Source organism: Lingula anatina, chromosome 2, assembly GCF_051362555.1.
Source record: "Lingula anatina isolate TDL-2025a chromosome 2, LinAna3.0, whole genome shotgun sequence".
NCBI lineage: Eukaryota > Metazoa > Brachiopoda > Lingulata > Lingulida > Lingulidae > Lingula > Lingula anatina.
In genome coordinates, this window is record NC_141768.1 from 4,889,832 (window position 1) to 4,909,897 (window position 20,066).

The 20,066-nt window shown below is 35.3% G+C and overlaps 1 protein-coding gene across 10 annotated transcripts in view; it reads left to right on the forward strand.

The window, feature by feature from the left end:
- LOC106159834 (ankyrin-repeat and fibronectin type III domain-containing 1) overlaps positions 1-20,066 on the forward strand; it is an 87,860-nt gene that overhangs the window by 40,406 nt on the left and 27,388 nt on the right. For 8 of the 10 annotated variants that reach the window (XM_087004842.1, XM_087004843.1, XM_013536247.3 and 5 more), the window contains 2 exons: positions 7,763-7,923; positions 13,327-13,473. In XM_087004842.1, the coding sequence (XP_086860968.1) occupies positions 7,763-7,923; positions 13,327-13,473 (308 nt within the window). Of the gene's footprint in view, positions 1-7,762; positions 7,924-13,326; positions 13,474-15,610; positions 17,863-20,066 lie in introns of those variants that run through there. The other 2 variants (XM_087004840.1, XM_013536255.2) reach the window with 2 other exon arrangements.

Consider the following 20,066-nt stretch of genomic DNA (forward strand, 5'->3'; position numbering starts at 1 on the left):
GGCTGTATTTATACTGATTGGTCTGCCTGTCCGCATTGTCGCTGTTGCTGTGAGATAGATGACGTTCGCCCAATAACTGCCAAATCATATTTTTGTTTTACTTTAAATTTACTAGGTGGCTTTGTTTGGTAAAGAGTCAGGTTGCTTTCAAAAATTGGCATGATCAGTATATATTTACAGTAATTATTCTGTTTTTTTTTTTTTTTTTTAACAATTTTGACACTTGCCCCATAACTTCCAAACCCTTTTTTTTACTTTAAATTTACTGAGTGGCTTTGTTTGACAAGAGGCAGGTTGCCTTTGAAATTGGCATGATTAGTTTACATTTACGGTAATAATTCTGGTTTTTTTTTCTTTTTCTTTTTTTTTTTTTTTTTTTTGCACCATTTTGGTGACGTTCGCCCCATAACTGTCAAACCCTATTTTTGTTTTATTTTAAATTACCTTAGTGACTTTGTTTGGTAAAGAGACAGGTTGCTTTCAAAAATTAGCATTATAGGTTTACATTTATGGTAATTAATTTTTTTTTTTAATTTATTTGTGAAATTTTCATTTTTCACACATTAGCATTTTCAGTGGCTTTTATATCCCATGGAACTGGATCACTTGCTAGTTTTTCAGTATCCATGTTACCTGTAGTACATAATGTAAAAGGGTAAGAGTGAATATGTCATTTTAAAGCATTACGTAACAGTGCACTTTTTTCTGTATAATGTCTGAACATTTGACAGCTTTGCTGCCTTGTTTCCTGTATGGTGTCTGTATATTTGCCAGCTTTACTGTCTAGTTTAAGTAGTTACAACCAGAAATTAATGATTTATTGAAACCTATTTATCTGTTGTGTCACTGCCAATCAGTAAAACTGACCTCACTGGGCCATATGCATTTTATGTTTGATTTCTAACATTCTAGACTTCTTTTTTCAGACTCTATTATTAAAAGACTAAGTGTTGTGTCATATTTCATGTGGATGGATGGAAACTTGCTAATAAGAAAGATAAGATGCCAATAGTGTCTTGAATGCGAGCATTTATCTAATAGGTCATATAATATTTATCATAAGCTGGATTCATTATAAATTGAAAACAGTGTGGGACTCGAACATGTGCTTGTAACGGAATGATAGGTCTGATATGCAGAGTTTATTGCTTTAGATCTACAACTTAAACAAGCCATACTTCTCTCTCTTAAAGGATAATTAGCAGGGAGTAAAAAGTTCAACAGGTTGTTTTTGATGAAGATGGATGGTTGCAATTATCAGATTCCCTTGTTAGTTTCATTAATACTTGGAATAGAATAATTAAGATATTCAGAGGAACATGGGATCCCAGTGTTTTGGTGTTGATGCTTTTGTCATATGGATTTGAGATTGAGAATTCTCATGTGATATATATAATGTTCTAAAAAAAAAATCAAAAATAGTATTTTGCACACTGTATAGAAAAGTGCATATTTTTACAGCACTTTTAGCCATCACCAGAGAACAACTGAGTTCACCTTTGATTCACCTTAATTGAGGACAGTGTATTATTCAATTAGCTTTGTTTCAAGATGAATCCTGGTACCAGCATGTGTACTTTTTAAATAGGAAATCCAATGTCAGTTTGATATCTATTGTTGGATGATTTTGATGGAGCATTTTTTTCAATAATTTTTGCTTACAAACTCTATTTATATTATACAAATGTATGTGTAGCTCCACGTCAGTGTTTCCACATACAAGCACTAGTCTACTGTCCCTGGGGTCTAGTCTGTCAGTAAAAGTAAAGGTTACTGGCTAGAAGGGACAGTTATATTTTGCCTATTCTGGAAGTGAAGACAATCAGTATACTTAATTTGAGTAAAAAAAGAAAAACTATGAGAAAAATTCTCTGAATCATTAGCATATTAATTCATATATTATTTATTGTAATTTGTTAGGAATGGTAAGTTTTGAATTTTTTTTTAAATTTTGTATAAAAATGACCACCTAGCATTGATTATGAAGATTCATCAGGTTCACAGTGAAGCATTATTAGAAACAAATTGTTACTGAACTTGTGAAAGTCATTGTCATATATTAACCAAAATTTATTATTTATTGGCTATATGTAATTGATACCTTGAAGGGGAACAAGCTGTCATGTAACTGATTGTATAAAAGCTTTTGAAAAGTCTGCAACACAATTATCAATAATAAAAAAATCGATTCCGTCTTAGCCGTCTCTAAGAGATTTGATCTTATGCTTGAGAGACCCAAGATTGAGTGCCATAAATAAAAGCATTATTACCCAAGTCAATTTCTAACACACTAATAATAGCTGGCAATTTCAACTTCATCCCCAAGTTGACCTTAGGTCCTACACATTTGGCTGATTTAGCAGCCTTTATATTATGTTTTATCAATTTCCAGTTGCTGGCTCATCATTTCTGACCTGAGGTGCAGGCAGTGTTGAGTGTCAAAATAACTGGCTGGCTAGATAAATATAATAGATATTTTGTTTGGAAAAAACTGATAACAGAGGTGGATTGAGAAAGGCAGAGGGGACACTTGTTGCTACCCACGTCTCTTGGTCCCCCTTGATGGACACATTTGATGCCCCTGCGCTGCTTGTGCTCCTTAAAAAAATTTATATGTAAACATGGTGGGCAAAGCTCCTCTGATTTGCCAGTGTTATATCATTCCACAAACTTTATGGGGTTTGCATCTTTGATTGCTCTGTAGTCTTGGGAACTTTGATTGAGATGATACTAGGGGAATAATGGGAATTTACATAATAGAATTATGTTTTGCATTTATCTATTTCAGTCATTTATTGATTTTGTTTAGCAGAAATTCTTCAGCACTTCTTTCAGTGGTAAAGCTTGAGATGGGGAGAACATACAGTACTGCCTTTTGGAACAAAATTAAGAATTTTCCTTACATCTTTATATGAAAGACATAAGGTCAAATGTAAAGGTGAAAATTTTATAAAATATGTTGAAGTAGTCATGATACAAGTGACAAATTGTTTGGCATGGAGAACAACTGAAACGGTGTCATTTCAGGTCTATGATAATTACAGGAACCAGTTCAGGAACATGCTAAAAGGGTAATTTCTCCTATATCGTGAGTTACAGGCCATTATGGGGAAACAACATAATTTCAAATATCTGTTGACAATTAGTTTTCATCATTTATAAATACTCAGTATGTAATATCAAATTTGTCATTATGACTTATAATGTATCTATTCCACCTTTCTCAAAAATTGAATTCATGAAGGGTATGTTCTACGGAGAAAAAAAGATACACAGTTTCAAATCAATAATTGAATTCATCAACTAACAGCAGTCATTCAATTTTACATATTCTACAATGTCAAGGAATTCATTGTATTTTCTGTCACGGAATAAAATTTGTCATTTAAGTTTTCCATATTGAAAGATGAGATAGAGATGAGACATTAAGGAGTTATGTAACCTTGGTCTCCATTGTCTGTACTTGAAAGAAACTGCAGGGATGTCTGTATTTCATCAAACTATTTTATGTCAACTTTGGTTAGTTTTGTATTTTACTAATATGCAGTTATGTACAGTTTCGAAATCACGTGAGTGATAATTGTTTTTGGTGATTTGTAAATCATGGGATTGAACACAAATTGATTTCTCAATTTGCATGCCAACTTATAGGTATTATATGTAATCTGTTTCATTATACAGACATTATGTGTCTGTATAAGTATTCTGATCACTGCATTTGTCCGAGTTGTCATTGTTGCCATCCGACACTTCTTTTGTTCAACTGCTAATTGCCAATTTAAATTAACTTACTTTGTTTAGTGAAAATGCAGATTCTTTTTGAAAATGGGCTTGTTCAGATTATTTTGATATTTAAATATATATAGTGCCAATAATTTGTCAGAGAATATATATTATATTTTCACCTGTATAGCCTCATTCCCTTATGAAGATGTTCTGCTAGACATCGAAATATTGGAGGTAAAAATGATCTCAATATTAGCTGTTGACTGAAGAAAAATCACATCATTCAGAAATAATTTGCATGTCTTTTAGCAACATTTGCTCCATAAGAACCAAACCTTGTTTTTGTTTACTACAAACATACAGTATATCCGTTTGGTAAAAAGCTATGTTCCTGTAAAAAAAACAGCATGATCAAATTATTCTTCCATAGTTATTGAATATATATATATATATATATATATATATATATATATATATATATATATATATATATATTTTTTTTTTTTTTTTTTTTTTGCGACTTTTGTCCCATAATGGCGTTACTGTAATTTTATATCACATCCATTTTGTGTGGCTTTGTTTGATAAAAATGTGCATGTTTCTTTTAAGATTTTACATGATAAGATTATTTTTACAAAAGTTATATTATTATCATTATTATTATTATTATTAGCATGTTTTAAGTATATATTTTGGCATATAGTGCCAAACCTTAGCTAGGTTTTACTTGAAAATTGAGAAAATGTTAAAATAGTAAGTTTAATGAAAAAGATATGTTTTAGAAAGCCGGTACAGGTATACTGTTCACAAAGCTGGTCACTAAACATTGAAAAGTTGGAAAATATTTTTGATGTTATGTTACAAAGGAGCAAAGGGAGAGACTTCTATTTTGATAAGTCTGTATTAGCAAGCTTTGCTGTCTAGTTTTATTTCATGGCACTAAGTAGATGCAATCTAACCTTTTCAGAAATAATGACTGTAAATAGTATTTGTCTCCTGAACTCATTTTGTTGCAGTAATCATGAAGTCATGTAATATGTACAGGGTACTTAACTTCTCGGAAATTGGAACGTGCACGATCATGTGCCTCCAGAATCCACTCTGCTATCTAGTTGACTTGGTGATATTGTCTGAATGATTGAATGGCAAACTAATTTCAAGCCTTCTGTCAGGAACATCAGGACTATAGATGTTGGTCTCAGGCTTATCTGCCCCTGTTTTAATTCCATTTGTTTACATTTATCAGGTGGAAATTCACATCAAAAGTAGCTACCAATTTCAAGGGGGGGGGAGTTGTTAGAACACCCAGTTTGAGAGATATGGCATAGAACCCAGATCAAATTTTGATACAGAAGGAACCTGTCCAACCCGTCCAACACCCCCCCCCCTCCTCCCCTGAGTCAATGGAGTTGGGAACTAACCTTTCTATAGCGATTCAACACACAATAAAACCTGATATGCATAAACTAATCTTTGCTTCCTATCTCCCATGCATAACAACATTACTAGTGAATAATCCAGTCATTTAAGATGAAAAAGGTCCTGGGGATGAAGAACGCAAATTTTTTGTAATGAGAAAGAGAAGTCGAAAATCAACTTAATCTTGTTGTCTTTTTGCAGTGCCAAGGAAAATTGTTCCCACTACCAAGAACATTGTTAGATTATTTCAACTTTGATCCAACTGAAAATACATCTAGCAACTGACCGATGTTATGGTCTCAACCTTAGTAAAAGGTCTCAGATTGAGACCGCAACATTGGCCAGTGGGTAAATGTAAGTTCCAGTATCAAAGTTTTACATATTTCTCAACACATAGAATATTCTGTAATCTGTGCTTGACATCAAACCATGTGTTCCTTCAGTACTTCAAATATTTATTCACTTTTAGAATCACACTTTAATTTAAGAAAAGGTTCATTGATATTTTTAAAGAATGAAGAAATGTAGAGTACAAAGGGAGTTCTGGAGCAGGTGCCTCTTTTATTAGGAAATTTCTAGATTTAGTTTTCCAAAAGGAGAGAGAAGACCCACAAGAATGGGATGTGACATGTACTCCCATACTGCTAAATGCCCACAATTGCATTGTGTCCAAGTAATAAAAGTTATATATCAGCTATAAGATTGCATTGGAAGTGGGCAGGAGGCTTGATCGAAACTTTTTTGCCCCCCATATATGGCTTCAAATGCTAACTGTACACCAACTGCACATCTCGCGTGTTAAATTTGGCATGAAGAATATGAGTCTCCTGAGGTAGCATTTGTAGGCTTACTGTTTCATTGGGGTTCAAATTTTAGTGCATATATATTTTTTTACCCTTGTCAAATATACTGTCCCCTTGGTCAACCAAGCATTGGCTGGTCTCCAATGAGTGCTCATGTGCATAAAGAATTAACCACCTGTTGCCAAGGTCTTCCTTGTAAGCTGCTTTACATGGAAAAAATAAGTCTGTTCTGGTATGAAGATGATAGCTTAATGTATCTTTGTGGTACATGATAGGTATATATATTGTGTTTTTGCTAGTTATACAAAAGGTTTATGAGCTTAATAGGTGAATGAACCATATTTGAGATTGAAAGTGATCTTTGTGGTATCTTGTAATTATATATCTTTAGAAAATTGGGGAAACCTCTGCCTTCTAAACCTTGCTTTGAAATTGTGACTTTTTTTTTTTTTTTTTTTTTTTTTTTTGTGAACCATATTTGAGGTTGAAAGTGATCTTACTTGTGATATCTTATAATTGTCTTTAACAAATCTTGTTTTGAAAATGTGATGTTATCATTGTTCATTGTTTTTTATATATTGTTTAATTATTATTATTATTATTCAAAAGAATCCACTGCATCGATCTCATTATTTGGTCCTTTGCTCAAGATAGGTAATATATGAAACAAATATTCAAGAAGTGCTGTTCAGATTGGTTCAAATAAAACATCAGGTTGCAGACACTTGATTGCAATTCCACCCTGCAATCCCATCTGTCAGCTAGGATCTTAACCGGTCATATCAGGGTGTGTGTGTGTGTGTGTGTGTGTGTGTGTGTGTGTGTGTGCTGCAATAAAGTCTCTGATTCTTCAAATAGGACTGAAATATTTGAAAACTGATCTAAATGTGGCAATACTGGGTTCATTACAGTTTTGAGAGGTAACACTGCACTAAATAAAAACAATTACTGTCTGGAGTAGATATGTGCTCAAAGTACGTTGTTACAAGTCAAGTTATTCAATGCAAGTTTTGATTGAAACTTTCAGTAAGTCATGTTTGAAATGGTTTTAAGTGGTACGTAATCAAAATTTTCTCCCTAGCCCACCTCTCCTTTCTCTTCCATTCTTGGTATGCCTACAGTCTGTATCATCTAGTTAAATATTGTTTTCTATGGATGTTGCCATTTTGGTTTAAAGCAGAGTTGAGAAAAGATTCAACATTTAATTTATGTTCTTTTGATATCCAAAATGTACATTCAAGCATACATAACCATGTGCTATTAGGCCAAAAGACGTGCACATTTTATTTAAGAATTAACCAAACGCTAGACAATTAAACTAATTTGTTCAGGCCATGTTCAGTTTAAATAAAGAGTGTGGACTTTTCACCTTATGGTTATTGATTCAAAGCTAATATCAACTTGAACATGTTTATGATCAACAGTGATTAGACCCGCCTTTCACAGTCCAATAATACATATTTGCAAAATGGTGTTCCTTTTCAACAAGGGTCTTTAAAACTGAGAACAGCAGGAGATAATTTTACCACATGATTCCATTAAAAAATAATATATTGATTGATGTTTACATTGTGTGAACTCTCTTCATGTCTTAAATATTTCCCTCTTGAATCATAAAGTACATTTAATTGAAAATGGTATCTGATTCTTGTGAAAAATGTCACATTAGTTTGTACCAGCATGTGTCCCCTTAAAAAATGGACCTCATTGTAAACAACCTGAGAAAGTTGCCTCATTTCAGCACGTCTGTGTCCTCCTTGTGTGACATTACTTTCTGTGCAAATCTCATGGTTTCTGTAATGAATGTTTTCTAGTGGTCCTGCTGGTAAACAGATTGTGCGATCTCGGACACTTCCAAGCATCCCCATCCCCAAGAAGACGGAGCAATATGTGACCAAACCCGACCCAGAGCCATGTAGGTTGGCCCTTCATTCCCTGCATGTGGACCCACTGCTGGAACGGTGTGGCAACAAAAGTGAGTATACGAGATTGAACAGTATTTGAAATTGTCATTGCTATGGATCTGCTATTTGGGCAGGCCGATTTTTATGTGTAGTTCACTGTTATTCAGCAATTTTTTAAAGTAGTGTGTATTAAATGGCATATGTGACCGATTTCAGGCAAGCAGTTCAAAATTAAAATGTGTGCAGAGTCAATTTAAATGGCATTCCTTATGTATTTAAATCATTATCTCATTTCTCATTTTCTTTTCACATTTATCGATTTTAAGCTCCATTGCAATTATACATATTTCTTTGAGTGTGAACAAATTTAATGCATTGATCATGCCGTTTGTTTGAACAAAAGCAAATGTCATATTACACCGGATACAAGAAAAGTGTGAAAATACCGAGAAATGCCTTTTTATATGTAAATGACTTCTCGGTTACAAGAAATGTTTCAGTCAGTATTGCTGATTGGAAACATTATCACGGATTAAAGTTGTTTCTTAACTTGACAGGGCTAGAAACTAGATGAAGGAAAAGCAATCCCACTTAAGTAATTGCTACCTGACTTGTTTTGCAACAATTGGAAATACTATGATATTTGCTTTTTTTCTGCTTTTTTTGTGATGAATCAAATGTGAAATTGGAATTTTTTTTGATACATGGTATAGGGCATTTGTTAAGTTTTGATGGAAAAGGATATGTTAGTCTGTTTGCTTCGGAATGCAAGTCTCTCTTCTTGTACATTTAGTAGCTTTCAAAAACAGTTCCGTATGCAAGGGTGGACAGAGGTCTTGTTTTACAATCATCCAAGAAGTTTGGAAGTGTTCTTTCCCTCCCACGCAACAGCTTTCCCCCCAAGTTGTCAAATAACTACAACCAAGTGCAAAAAATTATTTACTGGTCGCAAAAAATTCAATACAAGCCAATATAAGCCCTGAAGCCTACATTCAAACTTGCTTCATAACTACAGTCAAGGGATAAGATTTCATTTGCTGGTCACAAAAATCTAATTTAAGTCACTGTAAGCCATGACGTCTTACATTCAGACCTTCTCTATCTGTAACTGTTTCAGGAAATGATCTCCACGCGCGGATCTAATGAAAGTGATTACTTTTCATCTGGTTGCTGTTGATGAGGTTCAATTCTGGGAGGCAGATATGTATGCCTAAATGATAGGGTGGAATCAATCTCCAGTCACTTTATATTCTATCAGTTAAATCCTAAGCTATTCTTAGGTACTTTTCAGATAAATTGCGCAGTCGTGGTTTCTGAGATCAGGAATAATGGTGGACACATTCCATAATGGGGATTTACATTAGACAGGGGGATTGTTCTCATCTTAAAGTGAAACTAAAGGAAGCATGCATGATATACTTCTGGTGGAAACTTGTACTGAGATCTTAGCTACATGAGATTGTCTTTTATGTAATAATATAAATTACTCTAGAAGCTCTACTTTGACACGGGAAGATCTAGGTCCAGCTCATAGATCCCAATTAAGTTATCCCAAGAGAAAAAAGCAAGGCAACACAGCAGCTTCATTAACAAAATCTAAAACTCAATTTATTCACAGGTCCTTGACTATTTTTATACTTGTGGTCGTGACAGAATTAGCAAGATAGGAGGTTAAACTTCATAAAGAGATATAGGCAATTAAAGATAGGGCAATCACAAAATGTACTGTTATGAGCCGTACGCACTTGTAGGCGACTCCATTAAAATTTATTTGCAAGTCTGTTGATTAGTTCACATTCAGTACAAAGGTTGTGAGATTTAGGATGCAGCATACACACACATGCACACACACACACACGCACACATGCCTGCATGCACACCATCGTATCCTATGATGTTAATTACAAGGGATTGTAGACTAGCTGTCTCCATGTTTCTTACATTCATTGCATTGTGTTGCTGGGGACATTGGAAAGCCAGATGGACAACTAATCAGGCCCAAAAGTTAAACCAGATCGTTGAAGCATTGTAGCCTGTGGAATTAATTAATTGTACCACCAGCGTAGGCGCTGGCGGTACACATGGTTTTAGTCCCGACCCGTATGTTCCGCCGGCTCCTGCAGCTCCGCCGGCTCCTGCGGCTCCTGCGGCTCCTGCGGCTCCGCCGGCTCCTGCGGCTCCGCCGCCAAGTCACCGTTACCGCTTCTCCTCCTAGACGGTAAGGGCCTCCATACCCATCTCTTGGATTTAGGTCACCTATAATCTCAACTCGTTCCACGTAAAATTTGGGCTTTGTCGGTATTGGGGTCTAGGTGTGGCACTCATTGCAATGCACCCTTGTCCAAAAATGGCAAAATTAAATGCTAATTATCTCCCCTACGGAAGGAAATATGGGAAAAATTTCTACAGACAGCTTTCCAAAAGTCATATGTGTAGATTTCATATATGCCCTTGGATTTGACCTTTGACCTTTATTTCAAGGTCAAACAGGCCAAAATTTTCAAAAAAACAAAATTTTTGCCGAAAAAAAATTATTTGCGGCCTTATTCAGATACCACACAAACTTAACTAATAATATTAATGGAAAGTGTTACCCTTCAGGTCATCTTTCATCTCCGTGAATTTGGGGTCAATCGGTGCATTTTCACGGGAGTAGCGGCCATAAGATATCGAAACTTAAAACTGTCTCTAATTTGGGAACCGTTAATGCTAGACACCCATTCTTTTTTGCATTTTGTAGAGCATGTAAAGCCCAACACTGGAGGTGGTCTCTGTTTTTTTGTATTCCATACCGTTTTCGAGTTACGCTGTATCAAAAAGTACATATTGGTGGTGAAAGCAAAATGTGCAGTACGGTAATGGATAATAAATTTTGAACTCCGGAAAAATAAAACATAAGGCTTGGCAAAGCAGACAACTTGTGGTCAAAAATGACATTATTTCATCAAATTTGAACATCTGGAACTTCAGATCACCTCCCATTTCAAGAATTTTGACCAAAATGACCTTTTCTTTATTTTAATTAATTTTTTTCAGTAGGAAATTTATGGCACATTATGGTAACTCCAAAATTATAACATTTAGTCCCTTATATCTCCAAAACTGGCAGAGATAGGTCCATAGTTACTATTGAACATGAATAGGAAGTCATATACTGGCAATCTAAATGTGACCTTGAAATTGACCTTTGACCTACTTTTCACCATGAACTGAACTTTGCAAATTTTGCTTCCCTTTTATCTCCAAAACTGGCAGAGATAGGCCCATAGTTTCTATTGAACTTGAATAGGAAGTCATATACTGGCAATCTAAATGTGACCTTAAAATTGACCTTTGACCTACTTTTCACCATGAACTGAACTTTGCAAATTTTGCTTCCCTTTTATCTCCAAAACTGGCAGAGATAGGTCCATAGTTACTATTGAAGTTGAATAGGAAGTCATATACTGGCAATCTAAATGTGACCTTGAAATTGACCTTTGACCTACTTTTCACCATGAACTGAACTTTGCAAATTTTGCTTCCCTTTTATCTCCAAAACTGGCAGAGATAGGTCCATAGTCTCTATTGAATTTGAATAGGAAGTCATATACTGGCAATCTATATGTGACCTTAAAATTGACCTTTGACCTACTTTTCACCATGAATTGAACTTTGCAAATTTTGCTTCCCTTTTATCTCCAAAACTGGCAGAGATAGGTCCATAGTTACTATTGAAGTTGAATAGGAAGTCATATACTGGCAATCTAAATGTGACCTTAAAATTGACCTTTGACCTACTTTTCACCATGAACTGAACTTTGCAAATTTTGCTTCCCTTTTATCTCCAAAACTGGCAGAGATAGGTCCATAGTCTCTATTGAAGTTGAATAGGAAGTCATATACTGGCAATCTAAAAGTGACCTTAAAATTGACCTTTGACCTACTTTTCACCATGAACTGAACTTTGCATATTTTGCTTCTCCTTTATCTCCAAAACTGGCAGAGATAGGTCCATAGTTACTATTGAACGTGAATAGGAAGTCATATACTGGCAATCTAAGTGTGACCTTGAAATTGACCTTTGACCTACTTATTATCATGAACTGAACTCTGCTAATTTCTTTTTCTTTTAACTCCAAACCTGGCAGAGATAGGTCCATAGTTACTATTGAAGTTGAATAGGAAGTCATATACTGGCAATTTACTGTGACCTTGGAATTGACCTTTGACCTACCTTACAATGAACTTAACTTTGATTGTACCATTTTTAGTTATATATATATTTTTTGCATATTTTGAAAATTCTTGTTGATTGCATTTTTACAGCTTGGCAAGCACAAGACTGGTGGCTGTGTTCCTTATTTTGTATATGTGGGGGTCTATACGAATGCGCTTGCTCCAGCTGGTGGTACAATATTCGGAGGCGGTATCGCCTCTCTGATCCTCTAGTTTTTTTTTCTTTTTGTATTTAAATAATTTAGAATGTCAAGAAAAATAAACACGTTTTCAGACGAAACTCGGGGTTACTTTTCATAACTGGCATTGTTGATTGTTACTGCTAATAAAGATATTGATTATTTTGCTGTAATCTGAACTTTCTCATCTGAAGCTGAAGGAACCAAGAATGACAAATTAAGTTACTGAATTACTTTGATTTATCTTCTCAGCTTATTTGATTTCCTTTTCCATTAACCCCCCCCCCCCATCCATCCACCACCACCCCACCACTGCTTACACACTTACAGATCAGACCACTTTTATCATTTTGTCTTAACTCCTGAAGTTTTAATCAAGTGTGATGAAAGATTACAATAAGTTAAGATCGATTTTCCATCAGTCGGGAAAGCGTGTATCGTAATGAAGAAAATTTAGAAAAGTGATAGGTAGTAAAGGAAGATTATAATGTCATTTTTTTTCATTGATTTCATTAATGGTAATGGCTTTGGGTGGAGTTTCTTTAAATAATAAGATTATATTAATCTTCAGGGATTTTTTTATTGATGCCTCAGTAGTACTTGTTGAACTTTAAAAACCTGGCATCCTCTTCCTCCAGTACTACAAATATTGCTGATATTCCAAATATGTTGAGATTTTTTTATTTTATCAAAACATGTCTTATTCTCCATTTTAACTTTAGATTGATCTTACTCAGTTAATTTTATGATTGCTATATGTTGTTCAACCCTTTCTGGAAGACACTGACCCCCTTTTTCTAAAGCAACAGCAGCATATGTAACAAATGCTGGTTTGTAGTTATTGATTCCTGGTCATATCGTGACTACTTGTTATTTGTACATGGTTGTATTTATCTTCATGGTAGATTTGTTTTGTCTGCTGCACATATAAAATTTAACAATAAAAGGTCTCATGGCCTCTTACTTGCATCTGGTAACATGGTCAACTTTTTAACCAAGAATTAAGCTAGAAAATTTTAATGATTACTTTTAACTCATGTGTTCTGTATATTTCATGTATTTGGTTGTTACTTTCAGCAGTAGGGTTCTGTGATAACAAACCTGGACAGAGGTCGCCACTGCCCAGCCATCCTTCTCCTACCATTACTCGCTGGATGAGGACTGGTAGCACGGACAGGAGACGCAGGGTGCTGCCAAAAGCGCCAACTGTGGATGTACCACCAAGTATGTTACTGCATGCAACTGTAGCTTCATAGAGAATTTCTTGGTCCATGGTTGTTTTTGATCCTCCGGCAAATGCTATACTGTATTGAATTTACACAGAAAATGAAAGTTGTGTCCACTGCCATATAAATTGCAATGATTTGGTGAAAGAATACTATTTGGCATGGAGAGCTTAAGAGCTTATTTATGGCAGTCTTTTCTTGAGATACTTTAATTTAGGTACTTACAATTTTTCTGTTCAGAAAATGAGAACTTGCACCTATGCTTACCAGTAATGTTACTCTGGAGTGATCTGCCAAGTTTATTAAGTTGTCCCATTTTTCATGCATGTGGGATGTTGTTGTTGTTGTTGTGTTTGTATGTGTTTAATGTGCCATCTGTCACTTTTTTAATATAAAAGAATCTTTGGTATTGAATCATTTTGTCATTATTAATCATCATGCAGTGCTGCTACCTCAAGATAGACATGCATATGCAGATTTTGCCCGTCTGATATTATTTTTGGATTTCCCTTAAATCCGTGGTTGATCTAATTCATATAGCTACATGCACACCCTTTCAAGAGGACTTCATCTTATATAGTTACCTATGGAAGAATTGAAACCAATTTCATGCTGATAGTGTATGAGATTCAACGTGTTTTGAAGCATTTTCTCTCTCTCTCTCTCTCTCTCTCTCTCTCTCTCTCTCTCTCTCTCTCTCTCTCTCTCTCTCTCTCTCTCTCTCTCTCTCTCTGTATTTTTGTACACTGTAGTTGACTAACGATTTCTACAATTTTTATCATAATGATGAAATTTGAATGAAGCAGCTGTGTTGAGCAATGTGATGGGATGTTAATTGTGTTTATATTCTCAACTACTGCAATCAGTCTGTTTATGCTTGGTTTGTGGTTATAGGCAATACAAAGGTCTTCTTAGATACTTTTAATAACAGCTGCAATATTTATGAACATATTAAAATATTACATTTTTGGGTGACATTTGTGAAATAAAAATTAAACTTCAGTATTTTAGATAATCAGGAGATAAATGGGACTATAAGATTATACTTACACATTTCCCTGATATCATCTTTAATTATCTAGTACCAATTTAATACTGATCCATATGTTAATATGCATTTATGTGCCTATAATTTTTAACTTGACTCCAGCAAAATGAATGGTGTCATGCATTTTCAGGAATTTCACTTTGTTGAAGATATTTTAAGCAAGGTTAATTATTTATTATTTCAAGTGATATCCTAACATGACTTAGAGATTTACTGGTCTGTTCATGTAGTAGTAAGAAAGGAAGGCCCGAGACAAAATTCTTTAGGAAAAAAGTGATACTTTTTCTTTCCATACCAGTCGTATAAATGACTAAAGGAGACTTGCCAATTGTTTAGAGCATATTGAAGGCGAAGAGAAGTCTTGAATAAGATATTTTTCTTGCCAATGGATATAAATCATCCAAGATCTAAGTGAAGTAACACAGGATTACTTTTTTCATCAATATTTATGAACAGTCCATCACAAGAGCTTTATTGAGAACCTTTGAAAAATATTTTTATGGATAAGAACTATGCTAGTATAAATCCCAGCTGAATTGTACTTGTGATATATGATATACCAAGTCAAAAACATTGTCACTTACCCTTTTCTCTAATGAAAAATATTTTGAATGTTTAGCAAAATGTATTCAGTCAATTAAGAAATGTTTTGGTCTGGTTAGAATTAGACCAAAATCAAAGAATCATAGATGTCTGAACCAAACTACATCATGTCTAGATGGATAATGGCATGCTTTTTGAATGAGTGAGAAAAATTGTGAATGGTGAATGCTGGATAAAGCTCTGGCTAAATGGTCATGTTTAAAACCACGTTCCATACGGTGTATGTCTCACCTGCGATCCAGCCCCAACAATACGAGGCATTGACTAGAGGTTCAGGCTATTGAATGTGATACCTACCTGGATTGAAAGCCAGGGCTTTGAGCCTATCAGGAGTGTTGTTGTATTTTTAAATCTAGCATAAAATTTGGTATTCAAGGCTGATTTCAAAACAGATTCATGTGTTGAGATAACATTGGGATAAGGAAAAACATAATGGGTGCATTTTTCTTTAATGAAAACAACCAAGGGTCTGGCAGTATTTGCTGTTCTTGACGTAAGGGTGGTCAGTAAATGGTGCTACACTGTACTTGTCTGATGTTCGTCAGCTTTTCTACTTGAAGATTGATATTGAGAGCAGAGGAATTTGCCCCCAAAAACTTGGAAATAGAAATTAATACAAGGACAGAACAATAGCATAGAATTCTTTTTTATGAGGCACACTCCACAGAGGCAGCAAGAACGGAAGCAAGCAATGAGTACACATGTAACAGAGTTGTTTTTCTGAGGGACTGCTGCAATAGATTGTCTGGGATTGGTGTTGATGTTTATTGTTTAGGAGGATTCAAGTGGATAGAAAACATTAGAAAGTGGACAGAGTTGTTTTTATGAAGGACTAGTGCAGCAGCAGTGATAGATTGTTGGGAAATTTGAAAGTACAGCAGGAGACAACTGGGTAAAAAGATCAAATACATTTGGAAATTATCTCTTTTTGTTGAAGGGCTTCTATGACAGCAGTGTCTGGGAAGCGCATTTCTAAGTACAAGAGGTCACAAGTTCTACAACAAAGGAGAGGAAGTAGGGAAAATTATTTTCACGAAGAACTTTGGTGAGAATATGTATATGAATACAAACACAGCAGGTAAATAAATAAGTCATTTTTTGTGTTTGATTACCACAGCTGCATTGTTCAGGAAAATTTTCAGTAAAACTAGCTTTAAGAAAAGAGTTCTACAGGAGACATTTATGTACTGAATTCACCCTTTCTTGCATCAGACTGTGTTTATTTCATCTTGTCTGGCCTTCCTGTCATGTCAGGGCTCTGGGAAATGAAAGAGAGCAGACAACAAAGGAGGTGTGCCACATAATTACTGTGAAACCATGCTGTTTGATGGAAAACTAATCTAATCCACTCCTGCATGACTCTTGTCCAGTGGCGGAGAACAACTTGACTGTCAGAAAGGTATAATTACACCTTACAGGTGTATAGAGGGCAATCATCTACTCACCTGTCACAAATAAAATACTGGGGAGAGAGGGGGGGACATCCATTATAATTGTTACTGTCACGGTGGTTGGAGAGAACAGCAGTTCTGTTGAGAAGTACACCTGGTTTAGAGGAGAAGAGACAGCTGAGTTGTTTGAAGCTATGCTAAGTCATCTGACCCGGGGACAGATAGGAGACATTTAGGGATCTCCCAGGCCTGTGCTCTGTCATCCTGCTTACAGACTATATACATCTTCCAGGTGAAAGCACAATGCTGAGTGATCTATCTGAGATAAAAACAGTGAACAGTACTCGGAGTGGTGGAATCAAAGGGCTCATTTTGCAGACAACTGAATTACTTTGTCTATTGATCCCTCTCACTGTGAGCTGATTGAGTAATGTAATATCCATTTTCTCTATGTGACTTTAATATCAGGCACAGTAACCAGACGCAAAGAGGCAAAGTTGTATTATTGCCGCTCCATGAACCATGACGTAGCACGTATTTTTATGAAGGAACATTAATAGTTTACGCAAGGGTGGCCGACCACTTGTGCAGACTATATCATTTTAAATGTCACTTAAATTTTGGCTATCAACTCAGTAAAAGGAATTTGTGCCATGTAAAGTTCAAAGCACCCGGCCAATCTCGACAAGGTAGTGCAAGGACTTTTCATGCGCTGCATTTTTAATAACATTACGGCATATCAGGTAATAACTACAAGTCTGCACATGACTGGAATCAGGATTACTGCTTCTTAGATGCTAGGAACAAATGCATTTTCCATAGGCTTATGGGATTAACTGTTTGTGGACTTTGATACTCCGTTGTTTTGGTTTAGCAAATATTTCAAATGTCAACCAGATCTGGTGGAGTAAGCATTGCTTGATATCAGAATCATCAAAGCAGAACACTGAACAGGAGAGGCATATCGTATGTAAGACGGTCATTCTCCATAGAGACACAGGGCAGTTTATTGTGTTACTCACCACTCAGGGTGGTTGTAAAGAGACATCCCGCGGTGATTTGGGGACAATCGTTATTATGTCAGTATTACTACAAGGAGGATGTTGATGAAATGATTGGTTGCGCTTAATAGATATGCTAACAGTGAAACAGCACAGAACAGAGATTGTTTATACGGAAAATATCAAAAGCAAGGTGGAGAGCATCAAGAGGACAGCACTTCACTGGACCAAAAAACTCTTCCCTGACCCTGTCATCCCCCTGAACACAGTGGCAGAAGGCTCCCAGGATGACGAACCCAGTGGTAATGGCTTAGCTACAGGGAAAGTTCCACCTGTAGTCCCCCGTAAGTAAAACTTAGAAAGAAAGAAAACTGGAGAAAAGTTTTGTGGTTTCAGGCCAGAGTTTTGGTGCTTATATTGATATGGTGGGGTGAGGTGGGGAGGGAGGTGCTACATGTATATTAAGTGTCACCGTTTCGGTGCTCTCAGGAAAGATGGGGAGGAGTAGGATGCAAAAAGCCATTAAGTGTAAGAGTCTGTAATAACTGAGGGGGGATGCTGCTTATTATCCTGAATGTAGGAAAGATCTTTTAAACCTGTGTGTCTCCATTTTACAGTAGGAAAGTTTATTTGGTTGCCTAGATACCACTTTAAGGTCAAAATGTCAGCGTGCTACATACTGCCACATTTCTGGTTTGTGTTCATTTTGACGGGGATTTAATGTGAACTAAGTGCCTCTAATAAGAAGTAAGTTTATTGTTTGTATAATGAATATTTTCTTTTCATTTCTGGACTTAATTGGGCATCAAATACACTTAAATTTGAAATGATTGACCCTTTGTTAATAGTTGAATCAGCTTTTGCCATAAATAATCCCCTCCCTTTTTTTGTTTGATCCGGCTATCCCATTATATTGACACTCGTGTCCTGCTCTGACAGTAATGCTGTATGGATAGCAGCTATTTTGTCCACACCTCTTTTTTAAAGCTAGGTTTGGTGTTCTTTGAGACATTACACAGTTTATTGTATGTCATGGGGACCATAGAAAAATATCAGGTAGTTTTTGTCTTTTTACAGTACTAAGTTTCAGGGATGTTAGGTGAGTTATTGGTTTAGTGAATACATATTGACTGTCACTCCAAAATCCAGTCTCTGCTGTAATACTGCCCCAAAGGAAACCTGCCTTTTTTTGTGGAAAACACAATTTTTTTTACAGATGAGATTAAGAAAGTTCATGAGTATACATGGTATTGCTGTCTGCATTTTCCTGTTGGCTGTACACTGATACGGCAGGTGGAGTAGGGGATTTAGTGGCTCTATTACACACATATCCACGTATGAAGATGTTATCTAATATAGTTAAATGGATTTTTAAATGTATTAAATTGAAATTGGTAGTTATTTAATATACTCAAATGGATGTTAAAGTGTATTCAAAGAATACGGTTTACGTAATACATGGTATCAAATTTAGGAGGATTGCATGTCTAATGAAGATCCTCAGGGAATCTTACATGTCTAGTTTTGCAACATAACAAAATGCATTTTTTTCAGTCATTGTTTCAATTGTTTGTTCAGCTTTTGTTGTTTCGGGAGGAAAAAAGTTTTCATTTGTGTTCTTAAAAGAAATGACTCCAGTTGTCAAATTTTTAACCAAAAATTTTAGTGATATTGCACTCAGTTTATGAAACATATTTTATTTGTTTGTTTTTTTTTCACTGTAACAACGATACATCATGTGACTTCACGTAATTGAAGACTGAACAGAAGCAAGTTTAGATGTCAGGGCACAATGATATGGAATGATTGATGGCTTGGCGTATAGAATTGAACATAAAATTTTTTCGTGCAAATCCACATCTCTTTCATGACCACAATTAAGTCTTTAACTATTAAAGCATTTTTACTGTAGCACTTATGTTATAGGGGTTTAGAACTTCCAAATATATAGCCAAAGGCACACTCCGAATAGGCAGTTATTTCAACTAATGTTTGTCCCCATGTAGCCGCGGTTAGTTTTTGTGGTAAAACACATGTGTATCTGTCATCGCAACAAGGAGTGTATATGAACATTTCATTAATTTTACAGGACTAGTTATCCAAATTATTGCTACTGTATGTGCTTGCTAGTACTTTAATGGGAATTTTGCACTTATAATGAATTGAGTTTTCTGTGAAGTGTATTGATCGTTTTCAACAGGATTGCTGGCGTCTGAAGTTCAGAGTTGGGAAAGGAGTTATGAATAACAGCAAGTTAAATGGTGAACTATTTCATTTGATATTGTTAAGCATTATGAGTGACATTGCACAATTTTTAATCATTTCAGTATAACACCTAACAACATAATTCTAAGAGCTGCTTCTATATTTGACAAACTTGTTTATCTTTATTGAAGGTCATTATTTCTTTAAAATTATGATAAACAATGAGTCATTTTTAAATCAAGTTATTCTGATTTTGTAACAGACTCATAAAAACTGAAATATGTCATAACTTCTGAAAATTAATGATAAATATTTTGCTTTATATTTATTTTATTTGAGGTCA